At 40.8% G+C, this 19,254-nt stretch overlaps 1 protein-coding gene across 7 annotated transcripts in view; it reads left to right on the top strand.

Moving 5' to 3' along the window:
• Positions 1–19,254, top strand: part of Osbpl6 (oxysterol binding protein like 6) — a 185,374-nt gene that overhangs the window by 149,043 nt on the left and 17,077 nt on the right. For 4 of the 7 annotated variants that reach the window (XM_028762941.1, XM_028762943.1, XM_028762939.1 and 1 more), the window contains 4 exons: positions 1,363–1,528; positions 4,454–4,587; positions 13,051–13,158; positions 15,035–15,172. In XM_028762941.1, coding sequence (XP_028618774.1) covers positions 1,363–1,528; positions 4,454–4,587; positions 13,051–13,158; positions 15,035–15,172 — 546 coding nt within the window. The remainder of the gene's footprint in view (positions 1–1,362; positions 1,529–4,453; positions 4,588–13,050; positions 13,159–15,034; positions 15,173–19,254) is intronic. The other 3 variants (XM_028762945.1, XM_028762944.1, XM_028762942.1) reach the window with 1 other exon arrangement.

Below are 19,254 nucleotides of genomic sequence, written 5' to 3'. Positions count from 1 at the left end.
CCTGATAAGGTAGGCAGCCATTGACATCTCCCAGCAAGGTCACTGTAGCTCCTACTGAGGGTAAAGGATGACGACTTTTATTCCTCTGAAGGCCTCAGAGAACGTGTGTTAGTGTCCTTAGTGTAGGTGGCATTAGTGGCAAAGTTTCCCATTTTCTTCCTTCCTCAGCAATAACCTCTTCCCTTTGATACTTTTCCAGATAAAGTACTCACTATCAGAACTGAACTATGTCAATGGGGACATTAGTCACGTCATTGCCCATGGGCCAGATTTTTTTTTCCACTTATCTGCCTATAAGAGCAATCAAGAGATAGACAGAGAACCCTTTTATCCTATCCTCTCTCCTTTATCAAATCCATAAAGTGTAAAATAAAAAATTAAGGAAATTAGTGTTTCACACACACATACCTTTCCCACACACCAAATTATTGCAAGTTAGTCAGTGAGAAAGAGTTAGCACTTCAATTGTAGAAATTTCAGCTTTTGTGGAGTCTGTTAATGGCTCCTCAGGGCAGCTGAGCGAAGATTTATGTAATAAAATTAAGAAAGTTAGCAGGTGGACTAGCTAGAAGAATAGTGTTTCCATTTCCCAAGAATGATTAACCAGTAGCTCTTGTCACACTCAGGTTGACCCCCTAAAAAGAACAAGAAAGTGCTTCGCTTTCACACAGCATAAGCCTAGTTCCTGGTCCACTCTGGACAGGAAAGTTCCAGTTGCCACTGGGAATGGTCTACAATAATGTGACCTTTTCTACTAATGCTTTTCACTGATTCATAAGCCACAGTCATCCAGATAACCGAGAAGTGTGTCTCACAAAGGCAAATGGCAGTGACTCACATGATAGGTTTCGTTTGTGAATATATTAATCAGTATGTTTTTAAATGACTGAGTCTCTTTAATTCTTTGGTGTATGTACTATAAACTTGCTTCTTCCAGTAGCTATAAGCCAAGCGAGTCTTTATGTGTATTTTTATATTTTTATTAAGATCCTGCCTAGGCTCAAAGAGAAGTGCATATAAATTGCACTCTGACTGTGTGAGAACAGGTCCACTACTTCAAGGTTCAAGTTGCTCTTTTCTGCCAGTTACTTCTAGGGACAAGTGAAGGTTCAGAGGTGTGTAGTCATTATTCTCTGTAAGAAGGAAAGCCCAATGAGTCCTGGGAATTCTTGAACTCTCAGAAACAAGACTAACTCTTCCCAGCCCTCACCGATTGTAAAATAAATGAGGACTGAGGCTCTCCAAGCATGTCAGCAGAAAGGAGTGTGTTGTTGTGATGGATAGAAGGAAGGGCCCTGGCTGTGGAAGAGATGGTTGGACAGGATGTGGTGACACGTAAATAACTGACATCTTCCCTTCCAGGTTCCTTTCAGCGCCACCATGTCACCAGTGCGTCTGCACTCCTCCAACCCCAACCTTTGTGCAGACATTGAGTTTCAGACCCCTCCAAGCCACCTCACCGACCCTCTGGAAAGTTCTACGGATTATACCAAGCTACAAGAAGAATTTTGTCTAATTGCACAGAAAGGTAACCACTACAAGGTGTTTGACAGCAGAAATTTGATGAAAGACTCATTATTTTATCTTTGCGTTGGTGAGGATGGCAGGATGAACTGGTTAATATGTGGGTGGAGCTCTGTCAACATGTGGGATGCAATGGGTTGCAGCGTCTGCCTACTGGGACAGTGCAGAGCGCACAACCTTCAATTTTGACTGAGTAACTTGTCATTGGAAAGGAAAGAGGCAGAGAAGCAAAGAGAGATTTGTTTCCTAGGCAGCCCAGCAAGATACTGTCTCTAACCATCATTTTTCTCAGTGTCTTGTAGATATCTTATAATCCATATTTACTTAATCTTAGCCAGGAAAAAAATGTATTCCTTTTTCAAACAAGTTTCACTCTTGTACTTTTCAACTGGGTGAAGAATTGAGCAAGCATTCCGCTGAGAGCTGCCATGGGTCACTAACTGGGCTCACTCAATGGCCTTCAGCTGGAGCCTGGGCTGACAAAGTGACTTCCACCATGTTCCTTGTATATTGACAGCACACTAGGAAGGCTGCTTACAATCACACCACCACACCGTTCTTCCTGTGTATCACAGTTTAGGGCTCTGAGATACCAGCCTCATTCTAGAACTGGTGGAGCGTCAGGCCAGTTATACTGCACTTGCCAGAGCATCAAAAGCCAACTGGGTTTTGAGGAATGGGGACTCAGTCACACTCCTGAGTCTCTCTTGAGTCTCTACTGTATACTAAGCTTTCAGTAAGAGGGCTAAACATGGAAGGTTTAACAAGTATGTGAGGTTGCCGTTTGTCGGGAGACTTCAGTGCCCGCTCTTGCTATATGGTGTTTAGCTTGTAGCTAATGTTCATCTTTTGGTTTAAAGTAGCACCTTCTTGGGCAGTGTCCTTTTAAAAATACCATGAGGGAGATATACCCTGTGTTGTTTCTCAGACCTGGTCAATACGTTTGAAAATATTCTTGAAAAGGTATGTGAAATGGAATGTGTCCTGTGAAACTGCTACACAGATGTGTAGATGTCACTAATTATTATGAACTTTCCATTTTTCCACTTGGATTTTAATCTATTGAAAGTTACTAATTATTATAAACCTATTTCTTTTCATGAAGTATCTAGGAAACCCTTTACTGTTTTTCTGCCTCTTTCCTTTCCAGTGACAAGTTGGTCCCTCAGTCAAAACTGAAGGCCGTGCTATGCGTTGTCCCAGGAGGCGGGAAATATAGTTACCTTATAGTGCAGCAGCTTATTTGCTTAGAATAAGAAGGGGTCAACATCGAGAACATACCTGGAAACTTAGCAAATAATGTATAATCCTAGACTGTCAGCAAGGGTGTGCTGTGCTTTAACAAGAGCCTTGGCATGCAGATGGACTCTCTTTCACTGCTATACCCTTTCAATATTTACGATATAGTCAGATAGCACGTCAACTTCATAATCCTAAAACAATCATCTTATTATTTTTCTATGGATTTGTCTATTGATGCCATCTCCTAATGCCTTATAAACGCATGTTCCATTGCTTTATTAAGTTGGATGCCAATTTTGTGATCAGAGCCGGTGGCATTCCATGCGGCTCAGATCCATAGCCAGTTCTTTTGTTTCTGGGAATGGTTGGCAGCAGTTGGAGAAAGAGAACACATAGGTGAACACAGCACAGGGAAAGGATGAGCCGGACGGCAACCCAAAGAGACTTTGTCACAGTCATAAAGCTTCCAGGAAGCTCAAGTTTCGACAGTATTTTAAAGCCTGTGTTGAAACTCCGGGTTTTTTTTTTTTCTTCAGACATCCAAATGTTCCACACAAGAGGGACAAACTGGACAGATCCATGCCTTGATTGAAGTCTTTGGAAAGGCATTATGAGGCACTTTAAAGTCAACAGCAGGATTAATTCCAGCTGTCAAGTGGTTACCTTTCAGCTGATGGAATACAGCATGTGAATGAATAGATTGTGAGGCAGAGGTGTGGCTCAGTAGTAGAGTCCTTGTCCAGGTTCTGGGTTCCTCTCAGCACTGCAAAATAAAAGCTATTGTCAGACTTATCTCTGAAAGAGATCATGAATTCTTTAGGTCCCCGACACCTCCCTGGTTCCACTCCACCCACCCACCACCTCCCTCAGTTCAGGCCATCATTCTACACGGATGTTAATACCTGTATAAACTAACCCTTTTCAAATAGGGAAATGCCTATATTTGAAGACTCCCCATGCTTTTGAAACACGAAAATTCAACCTTTCGTGGTTTGAAACCACAAGACTGCCTCTGATTGTACCAAGTTGTTAGCCATGTAGGAGATGAGGGGAGAGGTGCTGTCTTTACTGTTGCTTTTCAATCGAAGCGCCTGTGACGACGAGACAGTGCTGAGAAAGCAATACAGGTGCTGTTTTTAAAGCCAAACCATTTCCCACTCCAAAGAACTCAGTCAGAACTTCTGGACCCACTGACTGATTTATGTTGACAAGACCCATAAAATGTTCTGTTTGGAGGTGTACACTCCTTGGAAATAACTATACTAACTCTTGAGTTGCATGACACTTTAACAGAACAGCTCCAAATATTATCATCAAACATGACAAACAAAACCTGCTTTCTTTTCCCTCTAGAGATACCAGTTAATTTCTGAGTACTGATGTTAAGAATTGATGTTGATATTTTGGAAGTTGCTTCCAAACTGTGTTGGCTCAGCTGGTATGAAGTATAAAAATTTCCATTTTAATTCATTAAAATTGCCGTATTTCTTTTGGGTATAGATGCTCAGATTCTATTTAAGGCTAGGTTTTTTTTTTTTCCTACAGGCTGAATTTTTTGTTTTGGTTAGACTATAACCTAGTCTTCCTGGAAAATGTTTGGATAACAGTTAGGATGCACAGACGTTGGCATCCCACATGGTCCTTCTAGTAGGCTGAGTGTTTGTCTCTCACCTCTCTCTCCACTCAGTGCATTCTCTTTTGAAGTCGGCATTTAACAGCATAGCTATAGAGAAGGAGAAGCTGAAGCAGATGGTTTCGGAGCAAGATCACAACAAAGGCCACAGCACACAGATGGCCAGGCTCCGACAGTCGCTGTCACAGGTAAACCCGAGTGGTTTCGTATGCATGGCCAACAAAAGATGCTAGGCAAAGGATGGGGGAGGGTGGAGGCCAGCGGTGCCGGGGATTGGGGGATGGTGGGAATGGCATGTTCCTCTGACATTCTCCCGAGACACTGCAGAGTCAGTATTGAACTGTATTAGTTTTCTCCTCTAAAAATGTTGAGGTAAGGCAAAAAGAAGCAGAAATTGCTGAGTATATATAACTGTTATTTGGACTACTAGAATTAATATCTGGGGTCATTTGTCAGCCCCTAATTTAAAAAAAAAAGAAAAAAAAACAGAAAGAAAGAAAACCCACGTGCTTTTATACATGATTTACATGTTTAAGAACTATTCTTTAATATATTCAATCCAATGGTAAATAAAACAAAATCTACTCGGTCTTCCACACTTTATGTTTTCCTACTTAAGATTTTGATCTGTTGAAAGTTACACATTATTACGAACCTGTTTCTTTTCTGATTTGTATTCAAGGGGTTCCCTTCTGTCTGTTATGTTCCCCAAGTTAGACTTTTATATTTTAGCATATGTCATATTTTATTTTACTAATAGTTAATGCACCCCTGCATACCTCAGAGTTGATGTTTCAGTCATCAATTCTTGAAAGCAGCACTCTTCTCCCTCTCTAATAAACATCTTCTCCAGTCCGTCCTTAAATACACTCAGTTTGATTCCTTTGAGCATGCAATGCTGTTATGTGACTGTTTTCCTGTATGAGAACTCAGTGTTTATATAAAATATTGTTCACTTCCTGGTGCCTTGGATCAGAGTGAAGGAGCCGGCAAATCCTGGGTAAGTGGTTCTCCGTGTGGATCTGATCCTGCTTGAATATGCCCGTAGTCCTTAACAATGAGATGTGAACTCCTGTCGGTGTGGTTTTTGTACCTGATCTGTCAGTGTTTTCAGTATTTAGTCTCCTATAATGCAGTGCCAGTGTCTAGGCTACACATCCCCAGTGCCACAAAATGCCATCAGCTGAGGTATATATGCTGCCTCCAGGACCAAATCAGGGCCTCGGGAGCATGTGAATCACTACAGCACCTGCCTGGCAGCTGGTAAAGGACGTCACTCATAACCTTGCAAAGGGTCTGGTGTCTGCCTGTGTCGATGAATCTGTTCCATGCTCTGTGGATACTAATTGATCTTCTGAGTCACTGTTGTGAATGCACCATGAAGCAGAAAGATCAAAATAGTAGTCAAACAAGCGTCTCGGTGTTATCTCAAAGGCACACAAATATACCCTCAACCCCAAAGTGTTTCTTTAGTATATTTGATGATGAAAGCTAGTGGCAGAAACTGAGCACATACTGACAAAAATAAGATTTGTTTCTTGCTTGCCGCTTGCTTGCTTTTTGTATGCTTCTTGTTAAGGCAAAGAATGGGTTGGAGGTCTTGAGGGTTTGGACTAGGCTGATCAAATGCTTGCCTAGCATGCACAAAGCCGTAATTTCAACCCCTAGCACCACATAAAACTAGGCAAAATGCCACGTGCTTTATAATGTTAGTGCTTAAGGCAGGGGGGCAGGAAGATCTGGTGTTCAAGGCCTTCCTTGGCTACATAGTGAGTTCAAAGACAGCCTGGGATTCTTGAAACACTGTTTTAAAAAAAATGGATAGAGATCTAGGATTTAGCTTTGGATGAATTTAGGAATAAATGACTAGGAAGACAGGTCACAGTGATAGAAAACCATTTGCTCATTTGTCTATGCATCTAAATGACTAGGTATTATTCAAAATATGGGACATGATAGATCTGGTTCCCCGGAAGGTCAATATCTTGTTAAGATGAGCACTGTCCACCCAGGAAACAGTTAAAGGGACCACACTGTGTCATTCACGGCAGGGCTCGCTCTGTGGGACAGATTTCTAGGGCTCTGGTTGTTGAAAAGCAAGAGACCAGTGAGCTGTAAGCACAGTCAGAGATCTGACTCCCTCGGGAGAGTGCTCTGAGGGAATGAATGAAGAAGGACCCAAAGCTAAAGTGAAGGAGTGAAGTAAAGCATGGATATCAACTATGTCAAAGGTGTACTCCCTTTGAGTTAATGTACTCCCCTTGAGTTAGAATACAGTCCATTGAGAACTAAACAAAGGGTGTACAGTTTCCGTCTTGAGAGAGACTTATTTGCATCTTAAGCCAGGGCCTCGGTAGATTTTCTTTGGGTTGTTTGGTTTGGGGTTTAGATTTTCTTCCTAACCCCAGGGCTCAAAAGATTTTAATATAATGTGGGCCTGTTAAGTCTGTTGCACATGAGCCTCTGGAGAATCCGATGCTTACACTGGTGTGTCATAGCTTTTGTCTACATTAACAGCATGTTCCCCATTCGAGCCAGCCAAGCACTCAGTGGCCGCGTTGCCATCACTGTTGAGGTGGGACTCTGTTTTACCACAGCCTTTGCTTAGGCACAGTTTACTCTTTTGTAGTGAAGTGATGCTGGTGTTTTGAACACTATCTAGGGAATCTAGAGAATTGGTGAATGGAGAAATTCTTCCCTAGGTAGTCATTAGATGATAACCATCCCATTGAGAACTATACAAAGGAATACATTTGTGCTATCAATGATAAGGAAGGCTTAAAGAAATTTAGCTACCAGAAATGGAAATTATTATGGCATGATATATGTATTAGAAAGATTAGTCCAGTATAGTAGTATAGAAAATGGATGAAATGACAGCAAAAGCAGTTGGTCAGATTTATTATTTTAGACTGTCTAGTATGTGAGATAATGTTCCCAAACCAAAGACGTCTCACGGGAGGGGGAGGAAGGACTGAGTTGGCGAGACACTATGGGATCAACCTGACTTGGCTGTCAGTTGAACATTTGACATGTCCTGCTTGACAGAATCATCAAAATGATGATAATAATGCATTTTTTTAGTAAAGCGTCTCAGTATATATCATAGTAAGTGAACAAATGCTCGCACCCTTCAACAGGTGCATGGCATCTGAGGCAGACGAGGTGAGCATTCTGCACTGCATGCCTGGCATAAATTGTTACCCTGCCTTGAGTAAGTAGAAACTTGCAAGGCTGGAGAGCCCAATAAATTCCTCCTCCCTGATCTATAGGGACACAAATACAACATAATTTTTATACTTTTATCCCTCACGAAATGTAACTTTCACATCCAGGACAAGCACAGATGTTAAGACTTAACACGCGTAGGACAGGACATTTTCTTTGGCATCTGTCTCTTATAGATGATTTCCCTAGCCTCAGCTCTCAAATCACGCATTATAAAACTAAGACTGCTTTGGCACTCCCGATTCATAGACCGGTCAGTTACGTGCCAGGCTCCACGTGAGTCTGTCTGCGGCAGAGTATGCTCTGTTTCTGTTGCCGTTTGGTTTCTCACCCCAGACTTTGTACACAGCTTGTGCTGAATGTAGTGTGAACTGAATCTGTATAGATGTGAGCAACAGCATATGACCATCTACTCCGGCCGGAACTACCGTGTCTCACTAAGTCGACATGCCACGGTCGTTAAGCGAGTCATCATTTTTTGTGCATTGCTGAGAGAGAGAGGGGGAAAAATCATTCTGTGAGTTGAACTGTCAGTGAGCTTCAGAGGTGTGTGCTGTTGGGGAAATGTGCATTTAGAATTATTGAAATATTTCGAGAACGAGACTGTAAGCCAAATGTTTGTCCAAGGCACATAATGGCATAATTTAAAATCCCAGCTGTAGTATCTGTCATCATTCCTGTCCACAGTATTACACATACTGTAAATAAATAGTTTGAGATAGGAGAAGAATTCCAAGTGTATTTATTTGTCTCTGAATTCTACAGTTCCCTGGGACTCTGTCAAATGTAGGGAGTATGAGGATGTTTTTCATAGGCCCTTTACACTCTTTTTTTTTTTTTAGCTATATATTAAGTTTCAGTTATAACCCACTGTCTCTGTGGGTCTATGCAGATACCACAATGTGTTTATTATAATAAAACTTAGTAACTATCTATGCGTCCAGTAATCAGAAACCATTGCTTACTGTGCAGCTATCTAAAACATGTTTATAAAGGGCTTGAAGCCTGCATTTATGGCCATTGAATAAAGTGCAGGTATGGAGTGAAAGCCATGCACCTGGGAAACAAGATAAAAGGGGCGTAGGAGGGAAAGGCTGGAAGTCAGATTGGTAACAACAGTTAGGTAGCATCATATGAATTAAAAAAAAACTCTTTTTCTAAATTTAACAGTATTTTTTTAAATTCAACAAAACAAAACAAGGATATTTGCCCAGAATTTAGGTTTTGGCAGTTTTTGCATTAATTTTCTCATTCTTTTGAACAAGCTTTATCTTTACTCAAAGGATTTGATTGTATGAAAATTCTTGCCTGGTGTTACTAACCCTTTTCCAGCTCAGGCAGCCATGTTCCTTTCCCAGAACCCACAATTCCACTTAGTGAAATGATTGTGCCAGTGTCTCCCTGAGTCTAGGGTGACTTTCTATCTAATTGTCTGAAGAAGTTGATTGATTATGATTCAGAACTTCGAATAGTAACTGTTTGAACAGAGCAAACAGGAGCTGCTTTTCCAAATGTGTTCGATGCTGGTACATTTGAGGACCTGAGGCAATGGGATAGGTGTGGCCTCTGGGGCCGTCCACGTAGTCCAGGCTCAGTAGGCAGTGCAGAGGATCCCTGTATGGCTGCTTGGTGAAGAACTGTAGGAACAGTTTCGAGCTAGTGCCACAGTGCTTCTTTCTCCCTGTTGGCCGTGAGCCCTATGTACAAAAGCGATCTTCTTCCAGGCAGGTGTCTGTGGTTTCTCCTGCTCAGTGCCTGGCACCCGTGGCTTGGCTCTGCCTCCTTTTCCCTTGCTCTGACCTATTCACTCTCCTTGAGCACCTTCCTACATCATTTTTTACCCTCTTCTGGGCTCTCTTATATGATTCTCACTCCAATGACCCTTGTTCTCTCGATACCCCTGTTCCGCAGTAGCTTCAGTTTCCATGATACCATTAGAAAAGGTGGTGCTGGCCCTGCTGAGGAACACTGTGCCCAGCTTTCACGCACTTGGCTGCAGCAAACTTCACACGCATACTGATCATCAAGGCAAAAGGAGGAGCCAGCCTGAGGAAGATTGCTGAAACGGGCTGATGCATGCCTGTTTGCTGGCTTGACTTTACCAGAGTTGGAGTGATTTTTTCTTCTCTTTGTGTCCTATAACAAGTCTTGTATCTACCACTGCATATATATTATCAAAGAAGTCACTTCTTTCCAATATTTGCTCTGAATGCCATGTAGATGATGTCTGTTTGAAATAGAAGTAGGATTTAGTTTAGGTTCAGTTCTGCATTTGTTACAACTTTGAAATTCTGGACTAGTAAAATGTGTTGTGCTATGCTTAAATGTAAAATACAAGACGTTTTCTTTGGCGTAGTGTCAACATATTGGCAACCAATGGCAATTATTCACCATGTCAATTAGTACAGATTCTTGATCTGAACCATTAGCAATAATTTCAGAAATTTTACTTTTGAAATTTGGAAAACTTAAAAGTAAAAACAAAACAGAATTAAGAACCTTTGTTATTCTTTATCTTAGTAAGGAACACACTTAAGATTTTTCCTCTTTTTCGAAGATACTTGTTTGCCACCTGATTGAGAAGAAAACAGGGATTTAACATTAAGAAGATTAAAAGATTTAGGTTAAAAACATCTCTTTCCAGAGCATTCCAATATATGTCTAAGTAAGCTACACACAATGGGGAAAACACCATGGTTGTTTTCCCGGTAGGCAGACATATGCCCTGGGTTGGCCCTTAGAAGTATAGAAAGCTCCTACAAATGTACAAATGCAAATGTACATTCCAGAAAACCCTCAGATCCAGAATTACTTTGCACTTTTGGAGGTATGCAGTTGTTCTTCAGAATGTTGACCAATGAGCACTGTGCAAGATCTCAACTTGGCATTTTAGTCAAATTTGAAATGACTGTCAGAAGTCACCCACCACAACTGCCTTACTTTGTAAATAAAAGGAGTGACAGCCTATAGCCAGAACACAGTAGCACAAGTCTGTAATCCCAGGAGCTCGGGAGGCTGAGGCAGAGGAATTCCAAATTTTAAGGTGACTATGTAGTGAGGCTGTGTCGGAAGGGGTTCAGGCCTACCAATAGCTTACGTGTCTTACCTACTTGGTCTTAAAATCAAGAAAACCTCATCTTCCCACTCCCAGAATTTTTCCCCTTGTATGCCAGAAAAAGAAAAGGTTATCTTCGCATTTAAAAAACATACAATTTTCCAAGCCCCTTTAGGTCATCTCCTAGTGGTTTTACTGCTTAAGGCTTTCTTCTATGTCCTTACACATGGCTGTAGGCAGGACCACATTCAGTGGAAATGGGCTAAGATGATGAGAGTTTCAAGGAGCTCTTAGTATTTTTAAATACTCCGAGTTAGAGGTTGCACAACATGCCTTATTAATAGAAAACATGTGTTTTATAACATGCCTTCCCTGGAAAAGAGCATTACCTACTCTTAGGATTTCACTGGGGTTGGTCCATGAACCTGTTCCAGTGTCAACAGAAGGTGTGATCATTTTAAAAAGAATGGATGGTCAAGATTTATTTGAAAACCTCAGGTCAAGACTGACTGCCAATCAGCTCATCAGTGCTTAGGAAGCCTCTCCATTTACATATGGCAAGGTAGATTTGGCCCGAAGATTTCAGTAACTGTGTGTACTTATGGGCAAAGTACACCGTGTAAATAACAAGTAAGCTAGACACAAAGGATCGGCTTGAATAACCTTTTTTTTTTTTTTCAAATTTGTAAGTGGGATTTTGCTCCTATTAAAAATGATCTGAGGGGTCTAAAGTGATGGCTCCGTGGTTAAGAGCACGCTGGCTACTCTTCCAGAGGTCCTGAGTTCAATTCCCAGCTACCACATGGTGGCTCACAACCATGTATAATGGGATCTGATGCCCTCATCTCTCACAGAGGCATATGTGCAAATAGAGAACTCATATGCATTAAATAAATTAGTAAATACTTTTTAAAAATGGTCTAAGCACCTATACTGATGACAAGATATTAGAATTTTTCCTTTGATGTACATAGCTTCTTTACTCACATCTCTTGCTTAGTATGTCTATGGTTTCTTAGATAACCAGATATTTCCTCCTTGCCCTGCATGCAGTGCTGCTGGATTAGTATTCACCTTCAAACTACTCATACTTGTCATACCAGGTCCAATGTGTTGCTTCACATATCATACAAACTTGTTCTGAAGGCTTTAAGCAGAAGCTGGCAGACACCCTTTAATAAACCCTGGCATATATTATCTACTCTTAAGACACCCATGTCCATCTAGAAATTCCCACTTTAACAGGAAGGAAGGAGGTTGACCATTCTTGCACAAGCCTTGTCCTCACAGAGCCTACCTGAAGCTTGATAAGATTCCAGTGCGCTCAATCCTGACACGGAAATGGACCACATTCCCATGCATCAGTGTGAAGGGCAGAAGGCTCCCTGGGCTTCATGCACAGGAGCCCGAGAAGGGGCATGCATATGTGAAGCTGTTCTGTCCTTGTATCAGACGCAGTTGCTGCATGTGGGAGACTGTGTAAACGGTGTTTTACGGATGCTAATTTCTGGTGTGTTCAAAGTGCTGTTATGGACTGAAACTCAGAGTTGGTTGCTGTTGGACTTTTGTTCTTATTAGGGGTGTCTGTGTTCATACTGTTTGACCAAAGTACCTTTTAGGTTGCTTTTGTTGGTTCCACTGTGCTGACAAGAGGATTAATTATGAGCTCCTCGAAAAATAAAAACAGCCGTTTCCTTTCATCAGATTGAAAGATAATTCTCTACACTGAAGCCAGTTCATTAATTATCCCAAATATTTTTAATATTGATGACTTTGAAATGAATCCTAAACTTTAGAGAGTAGCACAAAAGGAAAATATAAAAGAATCAAACTCTCATATATGTTATATATTATCATATATTACATATATCATATATTATCATATATGTTATATATAATATATCATATATTATCATATATGTTATATATAATATATCATATATCATATATTATCATATTACATATATCATATATATTATCATATATGTTATATATAATATATCATATATATCATATATAATCCTATCATCCCAGACTGCACAAAGTAATATATATGTGGTGGTAGACTGGTCTTGGATATAATGAATATGCCTCTAAGAAGGAGAAAAATCCATGTGTCATTTTTATGAAGCCCATTTGATATTTCAGTTCACTAACCTACTTAAATAGTGGTCTTATATTACAAAAAAAATTAATGTTGTAACTCTGAGCCATTTACTTGCTTCTTAACTTACATGGTCCAGTGCATGGTAAGACCCCCAGAATCAGAGAACATCTCAGAATTTGCTGTCTCAAGTTGTCCCTTGTATTTGTCCGTAACACTTGCTTATTAACGTGCAGTTACAGTTGCAGTTTTTGTTACTTTAAGGCACTTACCCAGAATGCTGAGCTCCGGAGTCGGCTGAACAGAATCCACTCAGAGTCTACCATTTGTGATCACATTGTCAGTGTAAATATTATCCCTAGCCCCGATGAGGTAAGGCTCACTGTTAGTGGATATAGAAACCTTTTCTATGGCATCTAAACCACTGCATATATTCTCCTATTTTAAACAGTTACTTTCCGTTAATAATATTCCCTCTGTGAACATTTGTGTTAGAGACAGCTCAGTAGTCTTTGAAGTAAAAAGATGTAGGTCAGTTCGATACCATTTATTCTCGGAGGTCACTATCTCTCTTGTATAATTCTATGTTCACCTGATGTTGCCAAATATTTAACTTATATATCTGTCCCAGCTTGTTAATTTTCTGCATCTGTCTCGACCTTCATTTTAACATGTTCCATTATCAACAGATGTCTGATGAAATGTTGAAAAAACATTTTAGTTGAGAAACTGTTAGATAAAAAATTGCTTAAAGGTTTCTTTGGAGGGAGTTGTGTGGGGAGAGAAATTCCCTGTTCTTGCTAAAAACAAAGCTAAGGATGCTGCTAGGGCCCTTCATGGTGACAATAAAAGCCACTGGGGACTGGAAGGGTAGCTCAGTGGCAGGCTGCCTGTCTAGCTAACAGAGGCCCTGGGTTTAGCTAACAGGTGTCAAGTGAGTACTCAGGTGTGCTGGACGCTGCACTGAACAGTTGACATTGTGCTGTCCTAAGTCACTTTCAACAGCCTCCCTAGGACTATCGTTCTTTTATATTGGAGAAATGGCAGGAAAATAGAAACGCATTTAGAATGCGGGCTAGCACGCATAGGAGCTTTGTCAAACTGCTGTTTAATACCCATGAGCTTTGTGCATGGCAATGCATCTAACAAACTAACGCTAAGGGCATATTTGCACAAAAGCCATATTTTTTACTATAAGTCAGTCTCAAGCACTCTGCTTGAAATATCCCAAGGCATCTTACCTTTGGCTTAAGTTGCCCACCTATTCCTATTCATCCTTAGGGTCCCGCTGAACTTGAACCACACTTATATATACTCAATTGCTCAGAGTCTAGGAATACTTCTAAAATTTATCACTTTTAAAAAACATTTAGAGCCAGCAAGGTGACCCAGGAAGTCAAGAAAGGCACTGACCACCAAGCCTGATGATCTGAGTTCAGTCTCTGGGGAGCCACAAAGTGGAAGGAAGAGTACACTGCTCTAGGTTGTCCTCAGACCTTCCCACCATGCACATGTATGTGTGCCCCCATATGTACACTCAATAAATGGAAATTTTAAAATTACTTTATAATTCTTAATTAGACTCTTCAACCTTTAAAGTGAATTGGAATGTATAGTATAGTCTTAAATTTTTTTTTCATATAAATAACCAGTAAACAAGACAGGAAAGATCATCTTAAAGCAACCATTTTTTTTCTTCAAATTTGTAAATGGGATTTTGCTACTAGTAAAAATGATCTGAGGAAGCTAAAAAGATGGCTCAGCTAAGATATTCAGTAGTTCAGACACATTTCATTGGTTTAAAATTCATGATTTAAGTGGAAATATATATATATATATGAAATATCCTATTTGAGAAATTAATCTTATATATTATCTGCTTAGTTGTCTCTAGAAGTTTCTGTAAATACTTCTTAATTTACTGCTTAGACCATGACTAGTAATGACAGAACTAAGACTACAGTCATTTTAGATTTTTAATAGAGGCTTCACCTGTTAAAATCCATTTGAGATCAGTAGGGCATAGTCTTGAAATCAAGTTGTAACATCTCGGTCTTTCAACTCTGCCTTTTGGAGTCTTTGACACGGCAGATGGAATTGTACATGGCAGCAAGTGAAATGTTGTCACTTAGTGTTAACAGACAGTTTGGCAGTCTCTAGAAAGCTAATTAATCTAATTCCTTTGGAGGAATAGCAATACTTATAGGAGGGAAAACATGATTCTGTCATATGTTTCTCTCTCCTGTAGCCTGGTGAGCAAATCCATGTCAACCTCCCTCTGTCACAGCAGGTGGCCAATGAGAGCCGCCTCTCCATGTCAGAATCTGTGTCAGAGTTCTTCGATGCCCAAGAGGTGCTCCTGTCTGCAAGCTCATCAGAAAACGAGGTAGGTTCCTGTGTGTGTACCTCTCATCTGCTTACAACTGTGAGTTTGAGTAAAGCCCACAAGACTCTGGGACTCGAGCGATCGTATGTGTTTATATCACAGGAAGATGCCTACATTAAAGCAGAGCCAAAGCGTGTAAGCCGCAGTGCTTTCCCTTCCCTGGGCACTTGTAAGCATTTCTGGGCTGAAACTCCGGGCTCTTAACTTGAGAATAATCAAGCATATATGTTCCAAAGTAACCAAACCAGTGGTAACTGAGGTCATTGTGAGGGCCACTTGGTAATGCAGAAAGGATGGGAGAATTAGAAAACCATTTTCTGTTGGGTGATTTAATACTTCTATAAGACAAATCTGATCATGTCCCAGTCCCCAGTATTCTTAGAATAACAATTTATCTGTCACACAAAAATGCTGATAATCTGATCTCTGTACTCAGGTGTAGCTTCGTGTTCCTTTGTGTTCTAGATCCTTCAAGCAGCCAAAGGAGTGATTCCTGAAGTTGTCAGTTTGCTAAAGACATCGTATTGTCTCTTATTATAACAAAGAGAAGTAGTCTTTTATACGATCCACACTGGAAAGAACTGGACTGCGTACCTCTCCTTGTGCCCTGTGTTTTAGAGGTTTTCAAAAATAGCTGTTTTTAATCACATCTTCTTCTTTTACCACAATACTCAAGAATAGGCCAAGAAATAAACTCAAATGATAGTCACCATGGTGTTCTCAGAGTTGTCACACCTCTCCCATTAAGGTCTAGCTCCAGGGTTAGTCCAACCTGTTCCAGTCTCTCGAGTATCCAGTGACTATTGTGTGCTTGCTCATTTGTGGATGGATAGATACATGCATACCACACTTCTGCCTTCATTTGTTAAACCACAGCCTGCTCCCCCACCAGGACTAAAGCTTTTCTTTAAAATTGCTCAGAGAGGAATACATGGGCTCATGAGAATCCTCTAGACAGCTCCTCAAGCCTTCACACTAACACAAATAGCGAGCTCACCTGTGAGTCCAGCATAGGTGTATGAATCCCAGTCACAGCTGTAGAGTACATGCAGGTTGTATGTTCTTCTATTCCACAGTGGCCAGTGGAGACAGGTCCTCTGCACTTGGCGTCCATGATGCCTGGAGAGTTTCTCCCAAAAATATGTGTTAGCTTCTCCCCACATACACAGTCTAATTCCTTCCTCAGAAGTTACCTTCAGGGAAGCCCATGATCGATAACCTGCCTTCAGTGGAGTGTTCTGTTTCCCTCTCTCCACTAGCCTTTGGTACGCTTTGTTTATTTCGCCTCCCCAGTTAGCACTTCCCAACAGTCTGTTTCATCTATTCCACCTGTATTTCGTGTGTCTCCACTTCTAAAATGCAAGTCCCATGAAGGTAGAGACATTACCGTTTTGTCTCTAGAACAGTCCGGTGAATTCACTAAGTCTTTGCTAACTGAACAAAGAGAGGCGTTCTTTCAGGCCTTTCACCTATGATGCTTCTGAGAAGTGCTCACATCCGAGTTTACCTGGCTGGGGATGTGGTAGCTACCAGTGCATCTATTTAACGAGTCCTCAGAACCCTTTCAGAAAATGGTCTACTAAAAACTACATTAAAAAAAAAAAAAAAAAGATGGTCCATTTCTTTCCAGAATGATCTACCAACCTAGTGTCTGCTTTAAAACTTGTGTCTGAGGGGACATGCCTAATCACATTTAGAATATAGTTCCTGATTTATTTTTGAACCCTGAAGTTCAGAACCAAAATATTTGGCTCCAGCACTTTTAGCTCACAGGGAAGACACAGACCGTGGTAATACCCCAGGGTCTTAGTCTGTGTATAGGACTACACGAAAGGACCACAGCAAACAGCCCAGCCCCAGCTGCTGCACACAAACTTGGAATGTGTGTACCTCTGACTCATGTCCATGGTCACTTCAGAATTCTACATGAGAGATAATTTATCATTTATGACACAGTTTAGGAGAAATCAGAAACTAAAGAGGAGTGGTGTGTTTAAGCATGGCTGTTTCCTTAACAAGTGCTAAGAACAAACAAGATTGCAATATACATTCAATTCTGGTAGGTACTTGTCTCCCGCACTGCAAATAAGTGAGATTAATTTTAGAGGAGCAGTTCTCCACCTGTGGATTGCAACCCCTTTGGGAGTTGAACCACCCCGTAACAAGGGTCACATATTAGATATCCTGCATGTCAGATATTTACATTAAGATTCATAACAGTAGCAAAACTACAGTTGTGAAGTAGCAATGAAATAATTTTGTGGCGGGGGGGTCACCACAACATGAGGAACTGTATTAAAGGGTCACAGTGTTAGTAAGGTCGAGAACCATTGTTTTAGAGAAATCAGGTGGAAGGGATTGATTTGCCTCTTTTCCCCTACAAGCTAACAAACTCAGCTTTTCAGAGCCCAATGGTTTTCCCTCTAGCTCTCTTGCAGCCAGTGAGAACTGTGGAGACCAAAAAGAGGGGAAACACATGAGTCAGAAAAAAAATTTATTCTCAATTTGCCATGTTTATAGACCTCACATGCAAAAGCAAAAATCCTATTACTCTAACCTGCATGCACAGTCCTATCAGGGTATCATGTGAAATATGTGATATCTCACTCTCTCTCTCTCTCTCTCTCTCTCTCTCTCTCTCTCTCTCTCTCTCTCTCTGTGTGTGTGTGTGTATGTGTGTGTGTGTGTCTGTGTCTGTGTCTGTGTGTCTGTGTGTCTGTGTCTGTATGTGTGACTGTGACTGTGTGTGACTGTGTGTGGCTATGTGTGTATGTGTTCTTGCACATGCATGCCTCTGGGTGTTTCTTTGTGTGCATACACAAGTATGTATAGAAGCCAGAGGTCAACTTCTAGTATCTTCATCAGTTTCTCTCCATCTCATTTTTTGAGAAACATTCTCTCCCTGAGCCCTGGTGTTAATTGATTTGTCTAGGCTGCCTGGGGACTCTGCCTCCTCTCCTGCATTGCTGGGATTTCAGGGACATGCACCACGTCCAGTTTTTACACAGATGCTAGGAATCTGATTTCAGGCCCTTTGTTGATATATTAGCCCTTCTACCCTAAAATCATCAACAAATCTGGAAATGTTAAAAATTCAAAATGAAATGAAATATTTTTAGCAGTACTGGAGATCAAGCCCAGGGCCTTGTGCATGTTAGGTAAACTCTTCTCTGTATCCTCAACCCCGATGGTTTTTATTATATTTCAAATTTAAAACTTTGAGCAGCAAAATGTCGACATAAACAAAATTTACAAAAGATAGGTTGCCAACTAGGAAAATGCAGTATATATGATAAGACTGTTGAAAGCCAAACAGGTTTACGAAGAGCTTACCCATCACTGTCTGTCACGGAGGCACCTGCATGCTGGTTCATCTCTGTATGCCATCAGCACGCATTGAATGTGCTGCCTTTTCCAACACAGATGAAGTGCTTCATCTCCTGTAAGGCAAAATGTGTTCAGAACACTGCAAGACTAAAGATCCAGACATGCTGAGCATAACTGTAATCCCAGCACTTGAGAAGCACAGAATAAGGCTCACTGCAAGTGGTCCAGGTTATTCTACATAATGAATTCTGGGCTAGCCATAACTATGTAACAAGATCCTCAAGGCACCAAAACAAATGGTCAAACAAAGAGTGATCTTCTTTGTTTATTTCTTTCTTTCTTTGTTTGTTTATATTATGTATGAGTATTCTGTTGCATGTAGACCTGAATGTCATCAGATACCTTTATAGATGATCATGAACCACCATGTGGGTGCTGGAATTGAACTCAGAACCTATGGAAGAGCAGCCAGTGCTCTTAACCACTGAGCCATCTTTCCAGCCTGAGTGAGCTTGTTAGTAGTTGAAGATACATTCAGTGTGTGTTTATGCTGTCATTATAAGTTCAGGGGATGAAGCCTGTCTGAATGGTCCTGTAGGTGATGGCAGTATAGGTGACTTTCAAACTCTCTTTGCCCTCATGGACTTGCTAATATTTTTACAGTCGTGATGTTTTGGTTTTAGATGCCACTGTTTGCACTTTGAATACAGTAAAGAACATTGTTTTCCTGCCTGAAGTGGAGACCTTGTCTTCGC

Source organism: Grammomys surdaster, unplaced genomic scaffold (genome assembly GCF_004785775.1).
Source record: "Grammomys surdaster isolate TR1022 unplaced genomic scaffold, NIH_TR_1.0 136, whole genome shotgun sequence".
Taxonomy (NCBI): domain Eukaryota; kingdom Metazoa; phylum Chordata; class Mammalia; order Rodentia; family Muridae; genus Grammomys; species Grammomys surdaster.
The sequence above is the reverse complement of the archived record's forward strand: the minus strand, read 5'-3'. Positions and strand labels throughout refer to the sequence as shown.